The sequence below is a fragment of the Centrocercus urophasianus genome, unplaced genomic scaffold (genome assembly GCF_019232065.1).
Source record: "Centrocercus urophasianus isolate 14NV4802_14NV808 unplaced genomic scaffold, USGS_Curo_1.0 seq_10, whole genome shotgun sequence".
Classification (NCBI taxonomy): Eukaryota; Metazoa; Chordata; class Aves; order Galliformes; family Phasianidae; genus Centrocercus; species Centrocercus urophasianus.
In genome coordinates, this window is record NW_024884142.1 from 29,069,785 (window position 1) to 29,088,913 (window position 19,129).

The window sequence follows — 19,129 nt, forward strand, 5'->3', positions numbered from 1 at the left end:
AGAGTAATGACCCTGGTGCATTATTTCAAATGTCATTTTTGTGAAGGAATTAATCAGCTTAGTGAAAGGCTGGATTACATTTTAATTTTAATAGTGCTAAGTCTTGCTGTTTTTTAAATGCATTTTTCAGTTCTTTAAACTTCAGAAGGGTAGCATCCCAGTTGGACTGTGCCTTACCCTAACCTTTTGGCTGGGGAAACTTTACAGACGAGCCATTATTCAGTGGTTCTGGTATCAGTCTAGTCTGTATGTGCTGCTTTTCAGTTGCATTGTCTGCATGAGGGATAACAGCGAAGATTGGGCAGCTGGGGCCTATGGGCAGTTTTATTTTCCATTAGTACATACAGAGAGAATCTTTTCAAAGCACAAAGGAGGAATTACATGACAAGATTTCATTCATAGTCAAATGGAGACTGAGAAATCTACCTGCTATTCAGGCTTTTGAAAACGTGCCCTGAAATTTTAATTATTAAAATTTCTTGAGTTGTGAGCTGTAGTTATCACAAAAGATCTCTGTAGCTTATAGCAGTAATTAATGGCTTTGGTTTTCCAAGGAGCTTTATGTACTTAACAACTTGCACGCTTCTACTGAGTTTCTTCCACCTTTTGAGACACTTTTTATTTAAAATCAGTTACAAATAAGATGTTTATTCAAATATTTTACCACTGGTCCTTAACTTGCATGTAGCAAATGTTTGGAAATAGAGTTTAAATCATACTTTAAAATTCACACCACAAAGTGGACTCGTTTCTACCCTTTCCAGTTGCTATTTAATTACCAGGTTTGATTACAGTTATCAGCACAGTAGTTTGTACCCATTGCACAGCCAGATTAGCATCAACCATCTTGAAATCTTTTCAACTCATTCTTTTTTCTGAAGAAAACATGAGAGCACAAAGAAATTGTGGAAAAATTGGCCAGTGCTGGTTTTTTGTTTTTTTTTTTTTTTGTTTTTTTTTTTTTTTTTTTCTGACAATAAGAGCCTTTCTCCAGATCAACATATTCAGTAAGTTTTTCTCAGGCATGGTGTAATTTACATTCAATATATTGCAATTTCACGTATGTACGCTATCTGACATTGGTACACATTCCAGTGTTTTCTTTTATTTGCTACCTGTATGTACACTACATATATTTGTGTCTGTGTGTGTATATGTTGTGGGTGGTTTTGCTTTTTTAAATACACGATTTGGTAACACAGAAGTAAGAATACGATGCAAGCAGACATAGGAGTAGGACTGACAGTCTGTCTCCTCCCAGTTGGATTGGGCTATGTGGAGATGGTTTACTCATTAGTAGGCTTTATTTCCCCAAATCCCTTATGCACTTCTGAAAAACCTGTCCTTTAGTAGGTTAATTGTCCAGATGCTCAGTGCTTTACAGAACTGGGCTGCATCCATCACGCAGTTGTCAGAGCCCAGCTTCTTCAGGCACTATTTTCCAAAACATTGGTTGGATCTTGTGGCTGCAAGTCAGTGCTCATGAAGTCTCTTGTAACTCAGGAGAAATGAGAGTTGAAACTACTTCTCAGTATCATACTTTAATATTTACTCAAGCTTCATGTCTAGCCAGGCTCCTCTTAATAATCAGAAAAACAAAATTCATAACCTGGCAGAGGTGGATGTCTTGGTTTTATTCACGTCTATATTTTTCATCTATTGTTTAACAAGTTGTAGTTGTAAGTGGTGCTCAAGATAGAGATTTTTTTTTTTTTTTATTTAGTGACAATATACCCTCCTTACACGCTCTAGAAACAGATGTGAATGTTCCAGTACATACTACTCTATCAGTCGTATACACCAGCATAAACCATAACAGTAAGGTAGTCCTGTTCAAAAATCATAACTTATCTGTACATGCCCTCCTTAAGTCAGTTAAACCTCTCATCACCTCCTGAGGTAGGTAGATGTCATTGCTCCCCATTTTCCTGATGGAGAAGCAGAGGCACTAGGAGGCTGAATCCATGTGCATGGGTTGTGTAGGAAGATAGCAGCACCAGCAGTGCAGCCCTACTGGCTCCTGCAGCATTCATCCCACAGCAAAGGTTTCTGTCAGCTCCACTTGATCGCCTCAGCACCGTGCTGTTCACTGTCTCATGCTCAAAGCTGCTAATACTGAAGAGGTCCATCCTGTTTCATTCAGGCTTTAGTTTCTCAAAAGTTGAGAGGGCTCTTTCTTTAGAGATTTTTATCTCTTCAACATAGTTATCTTCACCTGTTAATGCAAAAGTTATCCACGTTTCAGCTTCAAGGCTGATGAGTGGTAAATGCATGAATCTGATGGCTCAGGATTGAAATGTCAGACTGGGATGCAGGATGAGCCTTCCTCTCAGATGCTGCCTTCCCATAGCTCCCCTTCTCTCCAGTGATTTCTGGGCTGTATTTTCCTGCTTCTATGTCCGCACAGAACTCCACTAAATCCAGTTATTACTGTGGCTGATGAAAAGGAAAACGTAGTTCCTCATTTCAGTTTCCCTGATCGCTCCTGTTTCCAGTAAGTGTGACCATTGGTGTGACTTAGGCAGCAATATCTGAGGCACAAAGAAAATCCTGGGTGTTGCTGATAGTCTGGAGGTTGCAATTCCCAGCCCACTTCTATGTCCCTTGAGATTTCAGATGCAAGATTTACTGCTGTGTTAAAACAAACAAACAAAAATCACACCAGTAAATAGTTACAGTTTTACTGGTGTTTTTTTTTGTTTGTTTGTTTGTTTTTCCCTACGTTAATGTGATTTAGTTGAATTTTCATGTCCCAACCCCAGTTACATGCATAATTGAATCTTATCACTGAATCAGTGTTAAGCTTCAGTCCTGGGTCTTTATGCTTCATTCTCTGTCCATTCTGCTGCATTTCAGCTTAACAGCAAACACTTTGATGGGCATACTCTCCTCCACAGCCAGAAAGCCATGATGTTTTTCAGAAACAAAAGGTGTGCAAACCTGGCCAACATTGTCTAGTTGCTGTCATGTAGAAAGACTTGGGTTTTATTCTCAGCATTTTCAGCTGACATAACAGGGCGAAAAATGAAAAGCACCAAGGCTTGTTACAATGCTCTCCAGCTGTTTCAAAAGGCTTACAATGACCTTGGAGCCAGAGGCCAGAGAGGGTTTCATTGAATCCCACAGTATTATTCTTGGCTGCTTCAATTTCTGGCATGCCTATATTTCTGCAGAAGGATATTCTGGCAGGCATCTCTCCCCCTCAATCTGAAAACTCTAAACAAAAGGGCAATGTGTTGGTTTCGAGAAGCATGTTGGAATACACAGTTTCTCTGTGAGCTGCGCTTTCCTCACAGGGATGAGAAAAATCTCTGAACACTACTAGTACTGCTCTTGACAGTTTTCTGCTTTTAGAGAAAGTGATGGGTCCCAGAGATGCTGCCCATTCCCATACGGTGACTGTGCATGCCACACACAAGTATTTGAATTACCTGTGCATCCTGGGAGGCATCTTCTGTGAGTTTGTGGGCTTCTTTGCCCTGCTTTATCATTGCTCCTTACTTCACATCTCAAAATAAAAAGACCACCCACTCAAACATACCACCAGCACTTTGGTCAGCCAATGTTCCTTCTGGTATTAATGTAGGCCCTGTCCAGAGAGAAGGCAATGTGGACCCTAAAAGGATGTCTTGTTCAGAAGTCAGTGGAAAGAAATAGAATCTCATGAAAGGGTTGGAATTATAAGTTGCATATGTCTAACCCCCCAGCACAGTCTATCTCTTGGTAGTCCATTTCACTGTTGCAAGACCCAAATACACTTACAGCACCTTTTGGGCAAACAGAGAGCACAGATTTTCAAGTATGAGAAACAGCATGTACCACAAAGCCAATGAGAGCTGGAGTGTGGGTTAGAGAGCAACAAGTAGAATAAGATCCTCCATGATGCTGTGCATGGAGCTGCCCATGGTTGGAAGTGTCCTCCTCTTTATCCTCCAAAGTATCAGTAAAATGATCAGTTTTCTAGTAAAATTATCAGTTTCCTGCATTTGCAACCAAGCTGGACTTTAAGAAGTACTAACAAAGAAAGTTTTGTGACTGTCTTCTGCTTCGATCACTGCTGTGCAATATGCCTAGCTAAAGACAGACCAATATATCAAATTAAAAAATATGTAAGTGCCTGGAAATATTAATCTGGAGTATTTATCAATTGCATGAGTGTTCTGGATGATGCGCAAGCCCACATGGCCTTTCAGGCCTCTCTTCCTTGATGAATTAGAAGCATTGCTCATGGCTAAGTGCACAACCATCTTTTCTTGTTTTTCTTCTTCTGGGACCATCTGGCTTCTTGTGTAACCTGCCAGGCTGTTGGCATCTGATTCACTGTAGTTTCCATCCAGCATCATAGTTTTTGAATGAGGTATCCCACACGTGCAAGGAAACTGGAACATAAGTGAGAAATACAGCTGCATATTAGAAGAATACAGAGCTAGAAGTGGTGAGTTTCTTGTCGCAGACAGCTTGTAAACAGTAAAGTTTGAAGTGTGAGTTTGAAGTGTCATAAAGCAAAATAACTTTGGGAGCAAAAGATCACTTTTTTTCCTTGTTCCAAAAGGAGGAGATGTGGTTTAGCTACTTGGCAAGCAGCTTCAGAAAAGATTAGAGAAAGTAATTTTGCAGATAGAGAAATTAAGTGAAAGATCCTGGCTTCACTGTTCAACTTCACTGTCTTGAGATTCCTTGTTATGCATTCGTTGGGCTTATCATTACTCAAGGGCAAGACACAGTGTTCTGTAGCTATGTCTTATTCAGTACATGCTATGGGAAAAGTGCCAAGTTGTGGCTTCACAGATATACACAGTATTTTCTATGTAAATATGTTTTTGTTTTCTTTTTAATAAGACAAGAAACAGTTACAAGAAGGGTGTAAAACCCTAACTCTTTCGAAGTCCATTTCAAAACTCACACTGATTTCAGCCGTGCCAAAATGCATCCCACAGTGAATGCAGGAAGAATTTTAAATAGGAAGAAGTCTTCTTACAGTGAAAAATCTATGTTTTCAGTCTTAACAATACAGATAATATGTTTGTATGCAATAAAAACCAACCTTCTTTCCGCAATAAGTTCCTGACTCTGATTCCCCACAGCCTGCTTTGTTTGCTTTCCTCACCCAGTAGTACTTTGCCCTCTGTTCCTTCTTCAGGCAGTTTTGACATTTGCATTACCCAAGGACTTTTTATAAGGACAGCATTCAGCCAAAATAACAAAGTATATATACTTGGAAATACAGCATATTCAGGTTGCTACTGAAAAACTCCACACTCAAAGCTTGCTCTTCAAGTTATTTAACCAACAGCTCACGCCGCTCGGTGAAAGCTTGAGAAACAGTGTATGAGCTGTTTTCTGTGTTTTAGTCATAACCAAATGCTTTCACAGCAGATGGTTTGAAGAAAAAAAGCATGACAAGTTTATAGCCTGTTTACTCCACTCATTAGATCCAGGACATTTTCTGAGCAGTCTATGGGTACAGTTGAATGGTTGGTTTTTAAGATGTATGTTATGACGAAGTAGTCGTATCTAGAACTTAAGGGTTTTTTTGTTTTTTGTATGAAGAGAAACTTGATTTATCTTGGAAAAGAGATAAAGTTATATCCCTTGTGTCTTCCTCCTCTCACTCTCAAAAAAAAAAAAAAAAAGTCACATCAAATACTTTGTCATCATCAACTGGTGACACATCTGGGAGCTGCAGGGTAAAAGGGACAGCAGGTAAAGGCAGTAAGTTTATCACTGCAGGACCCAACAGAGAAATAAATTGTACAGATGTACTTTTAGCACCCAGGTCAAGTCACAGTTCCTTTGGCTTAATGTGCTGATGGTCATCCTCATGGACATGGGAGCCTAACATGTTAGAAGCTCACCTTCACTCTGTCTTAAATCAACAATGGACATGCAGAAATATTCCATATAATTTTAGTCTATGTTGACATTAATAAATTAAATATTCCCAGAGAGTGTCCCTGGGCATGGGAACTTTACTGACAGTACTGAAGTGTCAGAAAGGTTTCTGGCCTCAATTTTGTCCAGACCAACTAGCACCAAAAAATTTCTACGTATGGTTTGGACATTAGCATGGAAACATCAAAAATTGCAGGCATAACCTTGGCTAACTGTTGACATTTGATGTCAGGGAACAACTCTAATATTACATTAATCGAATCCAATATAAATATTGGATTTTAAAAAAAAAGGGGGGGGAGGGAGGGAAGGAAGGAATGGCTATCATACCTTTTCCCGGAGTTTCCTCTCCTTTCTCTCTTGCACCGTGGTCAGGTAATTCACTGCTGCATATTCCAGCACCGAAAGGAAGACAAACACAAAACTGACCCACAGGTAGATGTCCACTGCTTTGATGTAGGAAACGCGGGGCATGGAGGCATTCACCCCAGTGATGATCGTAGACATGGTCAGCACGGTGGTGATCCCTGAAAAGAAACAACAGAAATAAATGGCTTTAGCTGATGAATTCTACACAGCCTTTGGTCTCCAGAAAAATAGAACTTTGCTCTACAAAATACTCTATCAGAAATTAAATGTGAAGTATTTAGTAGTAAGTATCTCTTACTGATGCAGAACTGCTCTGCTGCCTGCATTTCTGCTCACTGGAAGGGCTGGGTTTTGAAGAGTGATAGGAATCAAAACATTTTGAAAGTGACCAATATACTATACATATAGATATAGATGTTAGCATGTGTAGGTATTTATACGTACATATGTATGTATAATTGTATATGCAAAATGTATGTGTATAGGGTTGTTTTGTTTGTGTGTTCACATATTTAGATAGATATAAAATCATGAGAAATATATTTGGTTTGGATACTTGTGGAAATAAAAGTACTTGCAAGCTGTCAAAGCTACTAAAATAGAGAAAACAGAGCCTTTTTAAAATAGTGACTGCTACAAACACAGCTACTATTGCTCATTTTTTCAGGAGTTTCTTGGTTTTTTTTTTTTTGTTTTTTTTTTTGTTTTTTAAATATCCAGTCAAAACATTTCTTCTGATGGAGTAGATTCTTGGCTGCCTCTTCTCACAGGTTTGCTGCAGTGCATAGCTTTCCAATCAAGTTAAGGTGCTGGGCTAAAATGCTGTTTTATGCTTTTAGCATTGGAAGCCTTACATATCAACATTCAGAGATTTTTCTGCTTTTTCTAATCTTTGCATAGAGCGATAAACAAATCAGCTCTTTTTATGCTCAGATAAAAGAATTTCCTCCAGCTCTGACATAGAAAAAGCTTCTCCTGTCTTTAGACATCCCAAGTTGCAGAGTGGTGCATGCAGGATTTTCAAGCAGCTCCTTCTCTCTTTCCCATTCCTCCCCACTCCAGAATGCCTGAACGATGAATGCAAGGCACCCTTGGGTGAGAAGACATGCATATTGCCAGGATCCTGCTCTGGATGAAAGTTATAACGTAAGTCTTCATCTCAGTTCAGGCACCTAAACTTCAAAACACAACTCTCACTCATGGGTACATGAGTCTCAGTGCTGCAGGCTTGGACAACGAGAATAAACCTTGATTCATTGGCTTATAAATAATGAAATCTCTCCTCTTTGCCCACCTTCATTTTTGAAACAACAGCTCTGCCCTGAGCTAACTATAGATCAGGACTAATTGCTAAGACTGCTTAGCAATGGAGGGACATAAGACAAACTGCAAATTTTGCATTAATTATTAGATAAAAGACAGTGTTTCCCCAGAAACTTTGACCATAAAAATGAGCAGTTCCCTTTCCTGCCAAAATTTTCACATTCAAAGAATTTCACACAGCTGTGGCTCGTTGTGATTGCTCTCACCCAAAGAGACTCTGGCAGGAACTGCCCTGCGATCGATCCAGAAAGACACCCAGGACAACATGACCATCAGAGTGGCAGGGAAATAGGTTTGGAGCAGGAAGAAGAAGATGTGTCGGCGTAAAGTGAAGCTTATGTAGAGACGATTGTACCAACCTTTGAGAAAGAAGGAAAGGCAGAATTGGTGAGATCAGAATGAATGGTAGCCAAAGAGAAGCAAGACCTTTTGTTTCTGAAGGGCAGAGGAAAAAGAAACTGATCTTTCAAAACAAGCACGGGAGGATTCAGAACTCTCTTGTAAGTAGGCAGTACAGCATTAGCTTCAAGAATAGCCTTAAATAGCAAAGACCAATACCTGTACTACTGTAAAAAGCCAGTCTTGATGTAGTGTGGAATTTTTGTATCAAGAACTGAGACAAAGAAATTTTCTCATCCGTTTTCAGAGATTCATTCCCATTTTTCCAATACAGCATCAGATCTTCATCAGTGTAAGCATCTTAGGGAAAGAAGAAACGCAGTGTAGTGTGGATTTAGTTTAGATGGAAATGTTTTATGGATTCAGAGAAAATTAACAAACAGAAAGGGACCTTTAGCATGCAATAGCCACAAAAGTTTGCTAATAGCAGTGAATGAAAAAGATCTTAAGATGTGATATACTGTGGCAACAACAAAACAGGGCATCCTAATTCAGGAAATACATCCTCTTTACTCCAGGTTAGTGAAACCACAGTACTAAAGCATGCAGAGTGAAAGGACAAGGCAAAAAGAATACAAGCTACAGCAGGGGATTTTTTTCTAAGGCAATTTTTTTGCAATGAGAACTGTCAAACATTTGAATACATAGCAGAGAGAAGTTGTGGAGCCTCCATTATGTTGCAGATATAAAACTCAATGGGACACAGCCTTGAGAAAGCCTCTCTAAATTTCTCCTGCTTTTAGCAACACGTTGGGCCAGTTGACCTCAGGACCAACTTGAAACTGTTCCCCAGTATAAACCACCCCATCATTTTGGGATTCCGCTGTTTCTAAAAGACAATTTCTGTTCAATAACCAGGAAGACTTGAAAACAGTTAAACATCAGCCTATAACAATGTGGAGGGGGTTTACAGACAGCCATGAAAATCATACTGTTCAAATCACCTTCTCCACAGAATAACTCCTTTTAAAAAGTTGAACACAAGCGACAGCATTTGCAGGATCATGATCATACATAAACCATATTGGTGTTGAAATATAGAAAAATCAGTGATCATTATACTCAGCTTTTTACTGTGGCATCTGAAAGCATCCCTTTCCAATAAGAAATAACAAACAGAATACAACTTCTCCCCAAAATTTCTCATCAGCAAGCTGCTGAGATCCAATATATGTTGAAGATCCTTGTTGATGGGGGCTTGGGGATTGTTTTTTGTTGTGATTGATTATGTTGGTTTTTTTGAAGGTACCATTCACCAAAACTCATACAAGAGTTTTTCCTTGCAAATTCCCCTGTCTTGGTCTTGCACTGTAAGGTCCAGGTATGCAATCCAGTAAGTTAATAGAAAAACTTCCAGTGACTTTGGTGAAATTGTTTTAGGTTTTAAAACAGTCCAGAGTTTGTGAGTGCAGCAACTGTGGAGCATGCCTAACTAGAAACACGGATACAACATACAGCTTTCCAGCTCCAGAGAACACGTCTGAGAGTCCAAGGGGAAGTGGCTGAAGTCCATGTTGCACATGGCTGTCACTGTGATCCTGGAAGTAAAAAATGAGAAAGGTTGTTTTCTGTGAGGATTAATGAAGGGACATATAAACGATTTGGCATCTTTAAAGACAGCAAAAATCTGCAAGAAAATGTTTAGCACTTCTTGCACTCCTGTGGTAGCTGTAATCTCAGTACCTATCAAAGAACTGAAGTGAGGTAATACGTTGTGGTAATACTGCCAATACAGACACTTCTCTGTCATTTATATCCAACTATTTCCCTACAAGGTAACAACAGCAACAAAAAATACTTCACCATTTACATATCAAGATCCCATTTTGTCCAGTTTGCTTAAGGTTTTCTTGCTTTCCCTTTGCTCAGTTTCCCCCCTGGTCACACCAACAACCACCACACCAACAAACCTAAGGAACATGATAAGCCTTACAGCAAGTCACATGAAGTGAACTTAGAGAAGCTTTTCATTCCAGAAAGTATATTGTTGACTTCCCATAGTTGTATGGAGCAATTAAACACATCATGTAACTCCAACTCTTTACAGTGTGCTATTTTCTTCCCTCAGCGTTACCTAAATTGTAGAACAAGCCGTGGTCATTAACAGTTTGTTAGGGACAACACAGAAACTCAACTCATCAGTAAGATATTCCTAAATTAGAGTACAGTGTTCAGGTGGCCTTGAAAGCACAAGATCCCCTAAGGGACTGAAATACCCCTCAGCTCTGTACCAACACAGAATCACAGAGTTGTCACAGAATCACCCAGGTTGGAAGGGACCTCAAGGATCATGTAGTTCCAACCCCCCTGCCTAGCAGGGCCACCAAACACACACATTCAGATCAGGTTGCCCAGGACCCCGTCCAACCTGGCCTTGAACACATCCAAGGACGGGGCATCCACAACCTCCCTGGGCAGCCCGTTCCAGGGCCTAACCACTCTCCTTGTATAGAACTTCCCCCTAACATCCAACCTAAATCTTCCCTCCTTCAACCTCATGTAGATATTTCAGATATCTGAGGGCATATCCAGCAGCACTGAATCTCATGCTTGGGCAACCACGTCTGGTTCTGAGAGTCTTAAACACTGCCAGTCCCAAATATCATGCAGATTCTCATTATCCTTGGATTTTATTAGTTAATTATCAATTTAACTCTAGTGTAGTCAGCCATGGTTGCTCACACTCTTCTCTCTTGTGACATTACAAATTCACATCACCCTTTCGATGGCTCAGAAAACTTTGAAATTAAATGCAAGAGAGCAAATGAGAAGAGCTGAATAGAACCAGCGTTGCTATTAAACACACTCATTCTTCATTTTGGTAGTTGAACACTGCTAACAAGAGGAGTGCTGTTGGTGTCTCTGCATGACAACTGCAGGTCAGGAACAATGCAACTGATACTCAGCTATACTGAAACATCAGTCAAAAAGACCTCTGCCCTGCTACTTCTGCTCTTCTCCTGTCAGAACTGACTCAAGTTTACATCAAACATCCCTCTCCATTTTGTTCTGCTCCCTTGTCTCTCATTCTATATGGTACTTTTATCCTCATTTAGTTCTAATAAAATGGACAGCATCTTGAGCTTATTTGAGGTAGTATGCAATAAATGGGTTCAGAACAGAGGGCAGGTTCTGAGATGCTTGAATAAGGCGGGATTTTATAGCTCAGGAAGATAAGGCAAAATTAAGTAACTGTACAGAGCATCTCTCTCTCTTTTTTTTTTTCTTTCTTTTTTTTTTTCATCACCCAAATTCCTTTGTGGTTTTAATAATTTGTCCATAATTTGTTTTCAAATAAATTCATTATAATTGCAGTTGGAATGTGGAACCAGCAAACTTCAGAGCCCCCTGGTTTGTTTGGATATTGCCTGATTTGGGAAATTATTGCACATTATGCTTATTCTTCGAAGAGAAACAGCCTCCTGAATCAAACTTACTTTTTTTTGAGGGGGAAGGGGGCAGGGGAGGGGGAAACACATCTAGATTTTGAGCATTATTTTGCCATATCTGAAATGAATAAAATCCAGGTTCTAGAAAATAAATCCTTGTGCTATGGAACATTTGAAAATCACTGTAATCGACAGCAAGTTTCCTGTCCTGGGGAAATGTCCCTCTGCCTGGGCTCTTGAATTTTTCTCCTCTGGCAGTGCATTTTTCCCTGCCTCTCTTTTTCTATTCATCTGAAGGAAATACAGTCAGTTGGGATGTGTCTCACGATTCTTCCAGTCAACATGTTCTCAAGAATCCCAAGGTAGGAATTCCAAGGTGTCTTTAATACTGCTGTTTCAGCTTCAGTAAACTTACTTTGTATCAACATGCAAACTTCAAACAAAAAAAGGAAGAAGTATTTCCAGACGAACAGGAAGCAAAATAGGATAATTATAGAGGTCACCATCTGGTACATCAGCAGCTTCCAGTTTAATCACACACTGACCCTGGGATGAACATCCCTGCTTGACTAAGCCCTCCTTTGACCACAAAGACTTAGGGAAATGCTTCCCTGGGGGAGATTATCCTGTTATTGCCCACAACATGGTTTCTCTCAGCTTCCTGTGAAGCATCTGGTACAGGGGCCGATGGCCACAGAGCTCTGCATTAGCTGCAGGAGTAGCAGTGTTGGCAACAGAAGTCCTGGAGGTCACCAAAGCCACACCAGGGCAAAATGGACAGTAAAGACCCAGAGTGTAGGACCTTTACCTCATGCTGTAGAGGACGTGACCATCAGGGAACACTCGCAGCATGATGTTGTCCGTGGTTGTGTCATGAATGAAGGACCTTTTGGAGTGCACAAAAAAGACATCTGGGACCCAGATCTTCTTCACCAGCCTGCCATCAAAGGTCATGCTGTTGTTGGTGGTGCTGGGAAATGAGAGACGCTCATCCTTCCAGTAGTGCCTCAAGTACAGAGTCATGGTGAAATCCTTCATGAAAAAAGAAGATAAGCAGAAAGAGGATTGTCAGTGCTGCTTTTCACATCTCAAAAATGCCAGAAAGAAAACTCACTCCTGCTAGGTAGATGAAATACATCCTTTCTAGACTTTTATTCCTTTTCTAGACCAATGCTTGTTCTAAATGGATATTCCTGACAAAATCATTTCAGCCAAAACAAAACATAAATCCACAATCAGTATTACAGTACCCCGTAACACACAGTCCTAAAGGTGATATAAACATGTGCCAAGAGAAGCACTGCAGAAGAGAAGCCCTGCAGAAAGTATTCTTCAGTCGTGGCAAAATTATCTTGAAAGAGTACAGCATCAACAGAGTGATAAAGAGGAAAACCTTTCAAAATAAGATAAATGGTCAGGCTAAACACAAGTAATTTATCTCTAAAGGAACTAAATTGTGGCAAATAGCACCCATGTGGAGAACTGCTTTTCCTATCAAAGAAGCATATAAATAAACCTCTTTTAATCTCGTTGAGGGGTCAGGAGCTTCACTCACACAAAGGAAAACATCTGTTGATTCCAACCTGGCAGCTGTTGCTTTCAGAGCTGCATCTACTCCCTCACGCTGAGAGATCAAACACACCGTTTTCTTTATATTCCCTATTAAGAACTTGGTTACAGCAGCTGAAGCTGCCAAGACTGAGCAGTCGACAACCCAGGCTCAGATCCCTTCCTAACCTCTCAATTGCTTTTTAAAATTGCTACCACCTCCTCTTCTTGTTCTGCTGACGCCAAGCCATCGATTAACCTGACTTTCCATTTCAAAGGGCTCTTCTGGCAACAAGCTCATATTGCCTTCGGGTTTTTCAGGAATACGTCAAAGAAGCCTCCAGTGCCCAAAGTGGGACACATTTGCAGGGGCTGATGGATTTTCACAGGCACCACTCACCCTAGTGAGACAGACTGCTGGAAAAACAAACTAACTTGGCTTAGGATGATCTGACAGACTGTCTTCCTACCATGAATGCAAATCAGCAGCCGCTGGAGGAAGTTGTCCTGTGGTGGGAAACCAGTACTGCAGATCTATCTATAGCAAAGAGAGCTGACTTCACAGCTTTCTGAAAGGTGAGATTTCTGTTGAAATCAGATGCTCTGAAGAGAAAGCACTGAAAGAAATTTACTTGTACTAATTAGTTCTCCTCACTACTGTGACATTATCTTGATCTATTAGAGCTTCAGAGCTTCTCGTTACAGCCCTTTCCTATGCTTCCCATGCAGTTCATTGTGTGTATCTCCCAAACCCTCTTTTGCAATATCCAGGCAGGCAAGCTCTACTCTTGTGATGAATATGTAATTGCATTGCAGTAAAATGCAGTCAGTCTAAATCTATTCCAGTAAGCCTTCGTGTTTCGCTTGTACACCACCATGGATGGTGGCCAAGAACAAGGAGGAGAAGGCAGAAGGAGGAAGGAATCAAAAAACTTCCTCTTCTCTTCTACATTCCCCTTCCCAATTCTCTTTCTGCTCTTAATTCCATTACCTCTAGCCAGAAACAAATAAAAAACACCAAACCAGGAAAGTGCTTACAAATACTCTTTTCAGTGATAATATCTTGAAATGTGTGGAATGTCATACTTCTTACATTTCTACCTTTTTTTTAAGTAACAAAAAACAAAGATATCAAAACACAATTGAATTTAATACAAATTTCTTGAACAGCCTCACTGACTAAATAATTACTCCCAGACACCAAGTTCTATGTTGGTAGAGGTGGCTCAAGCTCATGCTGACAGTTCCCCATCATAGGCCCCAGTAAGGTTACTCCTAGTGACAAAGAAGTAGGAACTGCTCATTCTCATTTGTGATACCAACTCTTTTTTCTAACGCACCTCCTCAAATCATGCATTTTAAGAGACAGACTCAGTGGTTCCCTAGCAAAGAAAACTCTTGCAAATGTCATGGCTTATGTGACCTTCATCACATACCTTCAAACATTCCGTACAGCTATTTACACTTTTTTGCTGTGACAGATCCTTCATAGCACCAGTTAAATTCTCTTTATCTTTTGTACTTCTCATCTGAAGATACAGAGATCAGCCTTTGACATTCACCTGGTTTTGTCAGGTTTCTGGGAACTTGCCAGTTACTGCCAGTACTTTCACCTGGCTAACAATTTGAAACCCAGTTGTTTCAGGAGGGAGGGACATTCTGTCACTAGGAATAGTTAAGCCTAGCCATAAAAGAGGATCATGAGGATTACATACCATGTCAACCTCAGAAATACTGTCCAAACTTTCAACTTGCACATCCACTCCAACAGGAATTGCAGGGCCTGTAAGAGAATGAGATTTAGGTATGTAAATAACTGCTATTTTATATCATCTGCAGTTGATTAACATCATGAGGTAGAATACAACACATTTCTGAGCTCGTGGTTTCCTTCCAGTCCATGATTCTTGAAGCAGAGAGGGCAGAGAAACAAGTCAGTCAATAACCATGTGAGACCCCCTGTGAAACATCTCCTCTTCTCCATAGCAGCCCTGCGGTGTTGACATTTTGGTGAGCTACAATGAAACATCTGCAAATGTTTCTAGAAGCTGAGCCATCTCATTATACATTTTACATCTTCATAAGAGGAAATTTAGCCCTGAGAACCAGAGACTGATAAGAAGCTGTAAGCAATGTAGTCTTCGTTGTGGGTTTCTCATTTCTCGTCAAGACAGCTACGTTAATCTCTCAAGAGCCCAGCATCGTATTCATTTGTATGACTCATTGATGACGTTAATAGCTTTTCAAAGCAGTGTTAAAATTAGCAACCAGAGAATTCACAAAGAATAAATAAGCAGAAAACACACTATGATAAATCCTCTGTTACTAGAAGACCCATATATCTAGGTTTCTCTGCATATTGCTGCTCATTAGCAGCCAAGAGCTGCTCAAGTTCCCTGTAGTGTATCTTCCCACAGCTCATTTCATTTTCCACTGTGGACAACTTTTCTCCCTTTTCTTTTTCTCTGCTCTGCTTCTGAACTTGAGGAAACTGAATTGTGAATAAAAAACATGCTGTTATTTGCTCCAGAACTGTTCTGCACTGTGCCTGTGCCTGGACAGTGCTGTTTTTATCTGCTTGCTTTGCTTCTTAGTCAGAGGAGCGAGGACGGTTGACAAAGCTGTGTACCACAGTTTGCTGTTGCAACATACACTGATTCTACATATGTTCTGGAGATACCCTGGTATTCCATCTCTCCACTGTGCTGAGGAGTTAAGTACATGCAGAGACTTGCACACCAAGGAATTGCTGAGGAGCAGCCTGTGTGGATCCAGTGTGAGCTTCAGCTCTCAGCTTGGAGCAGTGGGACTGGTAGCTCTTGCACTAACAAACACATCTGGAGCATGCCTCCAACCTTGTCCTCACTGGGACAGACTGACAGGCCAAAACAGTAGCTCTGCAGACATCCATGTGACTTGCCCAGCAGAAATGAGGCATCAGAAGACTGCGGTCACACTCATCACGGCTTGCAGGAACGTTCAGGATCTACAGTGTTGGTGTCTTTTCAGTCCAACAAGATGAGCCACTCTTGCTTCCTTAAGGCATCACTGGATGCCAAGGAAATTATCTCCTTTTTAGTAGTTACTTCTCTTCCTCCTGTTTATTCCCTGGAACTGGGAAAACCCACAGATCCCCCAACTGCAGCAGCTGCTAAAATGCAGACATGGTGTGACAACTCCTTTCAACAGCAAGGCTGAGAAGGGCTGATGGCTTTTCCCCTTGTACACAAGGCTTCACAGTCTAGGTGTGCTCATTTAACAGGGGAGAACATTCCTCAGCTCCCTCCCCAAATTACTCTGGGGAGATCTTTCAGCAGAGGCTGATATTGCACTGATAAGCCGTGGGCCCTTCTCTCAGACTGTCCATCTCACTAACCCATGGAAAAGCAAACCAGCCAAAACCAAAACAACAGCAACAAGTAGACTATTTTATTCCAATCAGTGAAGTGAATTAGCTCTGGAAAGTCCTGCCAGGTGCCCAATTTGGCCACTGGTAACAGAAGAGACAGGCATGGAGGAGAATAAGAGTCAGGAAGACTTTTATCTTTGGGAGCAACAGCTCAGCTCCCTGTGAGACACTCCACATCTGATAGACCAGGAAATATGCTCAGCTCCATGCTCATCAGGCGATGTGATCACATCAGATGACGCAGCAGAAGGATGATTACAGGCTATTAAAACCATTGAAGTCCCAGTCTCATAAGAACTCAATCTGTACACTAGCACAAAAGCTTTCAATTAAATCTCAGAAGGATCAGCATATTTTATGTTCCTATGATTGATTGTTTCTTAAGCTTGTTTTGTTTCCAAAACCTCCAAAAAAAAAAAAAGAAAATGCAAACAAACAAAACTGCTCCAAAACTTGCTGTGACACCATGCTCTTTATGTGAAGCTGGAGCACGGACTCTCACACAATGCTGCTTGTCTCCATTTGGCTCAGAAAAGCTTCAGAACCCAAGACAGCCCATACCAGAACAGGCACAAGGCTGCCATTAGCCTGTCTCTTGCTGTAGAAAGCACCAATAATTTGTCATTTGCTGTTACACACAGTAGTTGGAATTGCAGTGGTGCCCACTGGCTGCCATCCCCAAGCAGCCACACCAACAGCAGACACAATGCTCACAAAGAAGAGGCAGCCTCTGCCAGAGCAGCCTTGCAGCAGCATCCTGTTGGCTCAACAAGGAAGGCAGCCATCAGCCACATACGTACCACAGGGTCTGCCTGGTGCTGAGGGGCTGTACCCCCCAGCTTCTAGATGGAGAGAGATGCCCTCTGTGCTTGAATGCTTAATTTAGGCTCCATTCAGGAAATTGCCAGCCATCCAAAGTCTATTTATTGCTGCAATTTCCATGCTTGACTGAGCACTAATCACTGATTTAAAAACAAATAACAACAGAAGAACACTGCCCTCCTCTTCATTCCTTCCCTAGCTGCTCTCAGAGATAAAATACCATGTCAGTGTTCAGAAAAGGCACTTCTTTTATTCCATGCTCCTCCACAAAACTTTCAGCTTGGATCCCAGATAAAAAGCCATTACCTCATTGCAAGGAGAGACCAGGTACCCGTCTGGAAGCTGATACAACATGAGGTTCCAGTTTTAACCACTATTTTACAGTGATTTGTATGCCAAAATTTCAAATTGTGCATACAAATCTTCTAAGGCCAAGTAAACACCGTGCTGTCTGAATCAGAGAGCAAACATTCTGCATATTCATTTAGCCCATCACCCTTCCAAAACTCCTATCTAGATGCCATTTTGCAGACACACTTGGCGTGGGCAACATCAAAACTGCACACAGTGTTTGAAGCTGAGCAGAAGCCCTGGAAAGAAGTGCCCTCCTTAAACCTTGTAAACAAATCTGAGTTTCCCATAAGGGTCACAGCCTGGCTGTGCACAGAGCATAGCACTGAATTAAACAGCTGTTGATTAGACACAGAAAGAAGCCAAGAGATTTTTGGTCTCGCTAATCCTCAGAGCCAGTCGAGATCTGCTAAACTTCCAATCCTGTCTCTCTACAAACTGAAGTGTTTGAACACTGGGGCCTCACATGCTTCCCCAAATTCTTTATCAAATGTCGCCACTGATGAGTAAATAGACAAAATGTCCTTACTGGGGGGAGCAGAGGATAAGAAAGGTGTGATGGGAGGCCAAACCGATCCCCAGCAAAAGCATTGGATCTTTTGTCCAAAGCCTGCAGCCCAGCAAAGCTTTGCAGATCATACTTTCTGGTCTCTGAGAAGTACCAGTCCAATCCATGGGGTTGTTCAAACATGAGCTGAAATATTTGAAGTTCGGGGTCTAGAGATAAATTGTAGAGCCTTTATGTTTCCTCCAGAAACAGCAAACACATCAGCATCAGTCATGGTCAACGCTGTCCACAGCAACATCTTGCATAACACAAATCCTTATTCTGCCAGAAACAACCAGCCAACCAACAAACAAAAAAAACCCTCCACAACTCTGTAAAAGTCAGACTTCTACATACAATATAGAAATGAACTCATCTTCCCAGCTATAAACTATTTCTCTCACATCTCTGACACAGCTGAGAGTGAGTTTAAGAGACCTGCAGCACAACCTGAGGCTGATGGGAGCACTTTTCCTTTTATGCTCCTTTCTTGCATAACTAGCGATTGGATGAGAGATGACAGCCTCAAGCTGTGCCAGGGAAGGCTCAGGTTGGATATTAGGAAAAATTTCACATTCAAAAGAGTAGTCAGGTGCTGGGATGGGCTGCCCAAAGAGGTGGTGGAGTCACCGTCCCTGCAGGTGTTCAGAAACATTCAGATGTTGTTCTGAGGGATGTGGTTTAATGGGGAGATATCAGTGGTAGATGGACAGTTGGACCAGATGATATTGGAGGTCTTTTCTAACCCTGGTGATTCTATGGTAAGAATAACACTGCACCCATTCACTGTATCACCTTCTAAAGCTGCTTCCGCCGTGTTCTTTTGAATGCTTAATGGCTTTTGCTGAAGAGTAGCTCACAAAACTCAGCACTCTACTGCAGACGGAATAGAAATGAAGGTGAAAAGATCTGGGACAGAAGACCTTTACAGAAGGCTCATTCTGCTTCTACATTCAGTGGTCAGACAATAACAGATCAACCAAAAGCTTGGACAAGCTTCCATGTGGGGTGGTTTCTGACACTGAGAAGACTTAGTGGCTTCAACTTGCAAAAATTCCCTTTTCTACACCAATTCTGTCC

General features: G+C 41.2%; 1 protein-coding gene across 3 annotated transcripts in view; it reads right to left on the bottom strand.

Moving 5' to 3' along the window:
* Positions 1-945: 945 nt before the first annotated feature.
* The window catches only part of GABRR2 (gamma-aminobutyric acid type A receptor subunit rho2), a 28,820-nt gene continuing 10,636 nt past the window's right edge, over positions 946-19,129 (bottom strand). For 2 of the 3 annotated variants that reach the window (XM_042815446.1, XM_042815438.1), the window contains exons 3-9: positions 14,636-14,703; positions 12,181-12,404; positions 9,439-9,521; positions 8,143-8,283; positions 7,791-7,943; positions 6,223-6,419; positions 946-4,379 (exon numbers count right to left, since the gene is read on the bottom strand). In XM_042815446.1, the coding sequence (XP_042671380.1) occupies positions 4,071-4,379; positions 6,223-6,419; positions 7,791-7,943; positions 8,143-8,283; positions 9,439-9,521; positions 12,181-12,404; positions 14,636-14,703 (1,175 nt within the window). In that variant the 3' untranslated portion in view covers positions 946-4,070. The remainder of the gene's footprint in view (positions 4,380-6,222; positions 6,420-7,790; positions 7,944-8,142; positions 8,284-9,438; positions 9,522-12,180; positions 12,405-14,635; positions 14,704-19,129) is intronic. The other variant, XM_042815454.1, reaches the window with a different exon arrangement.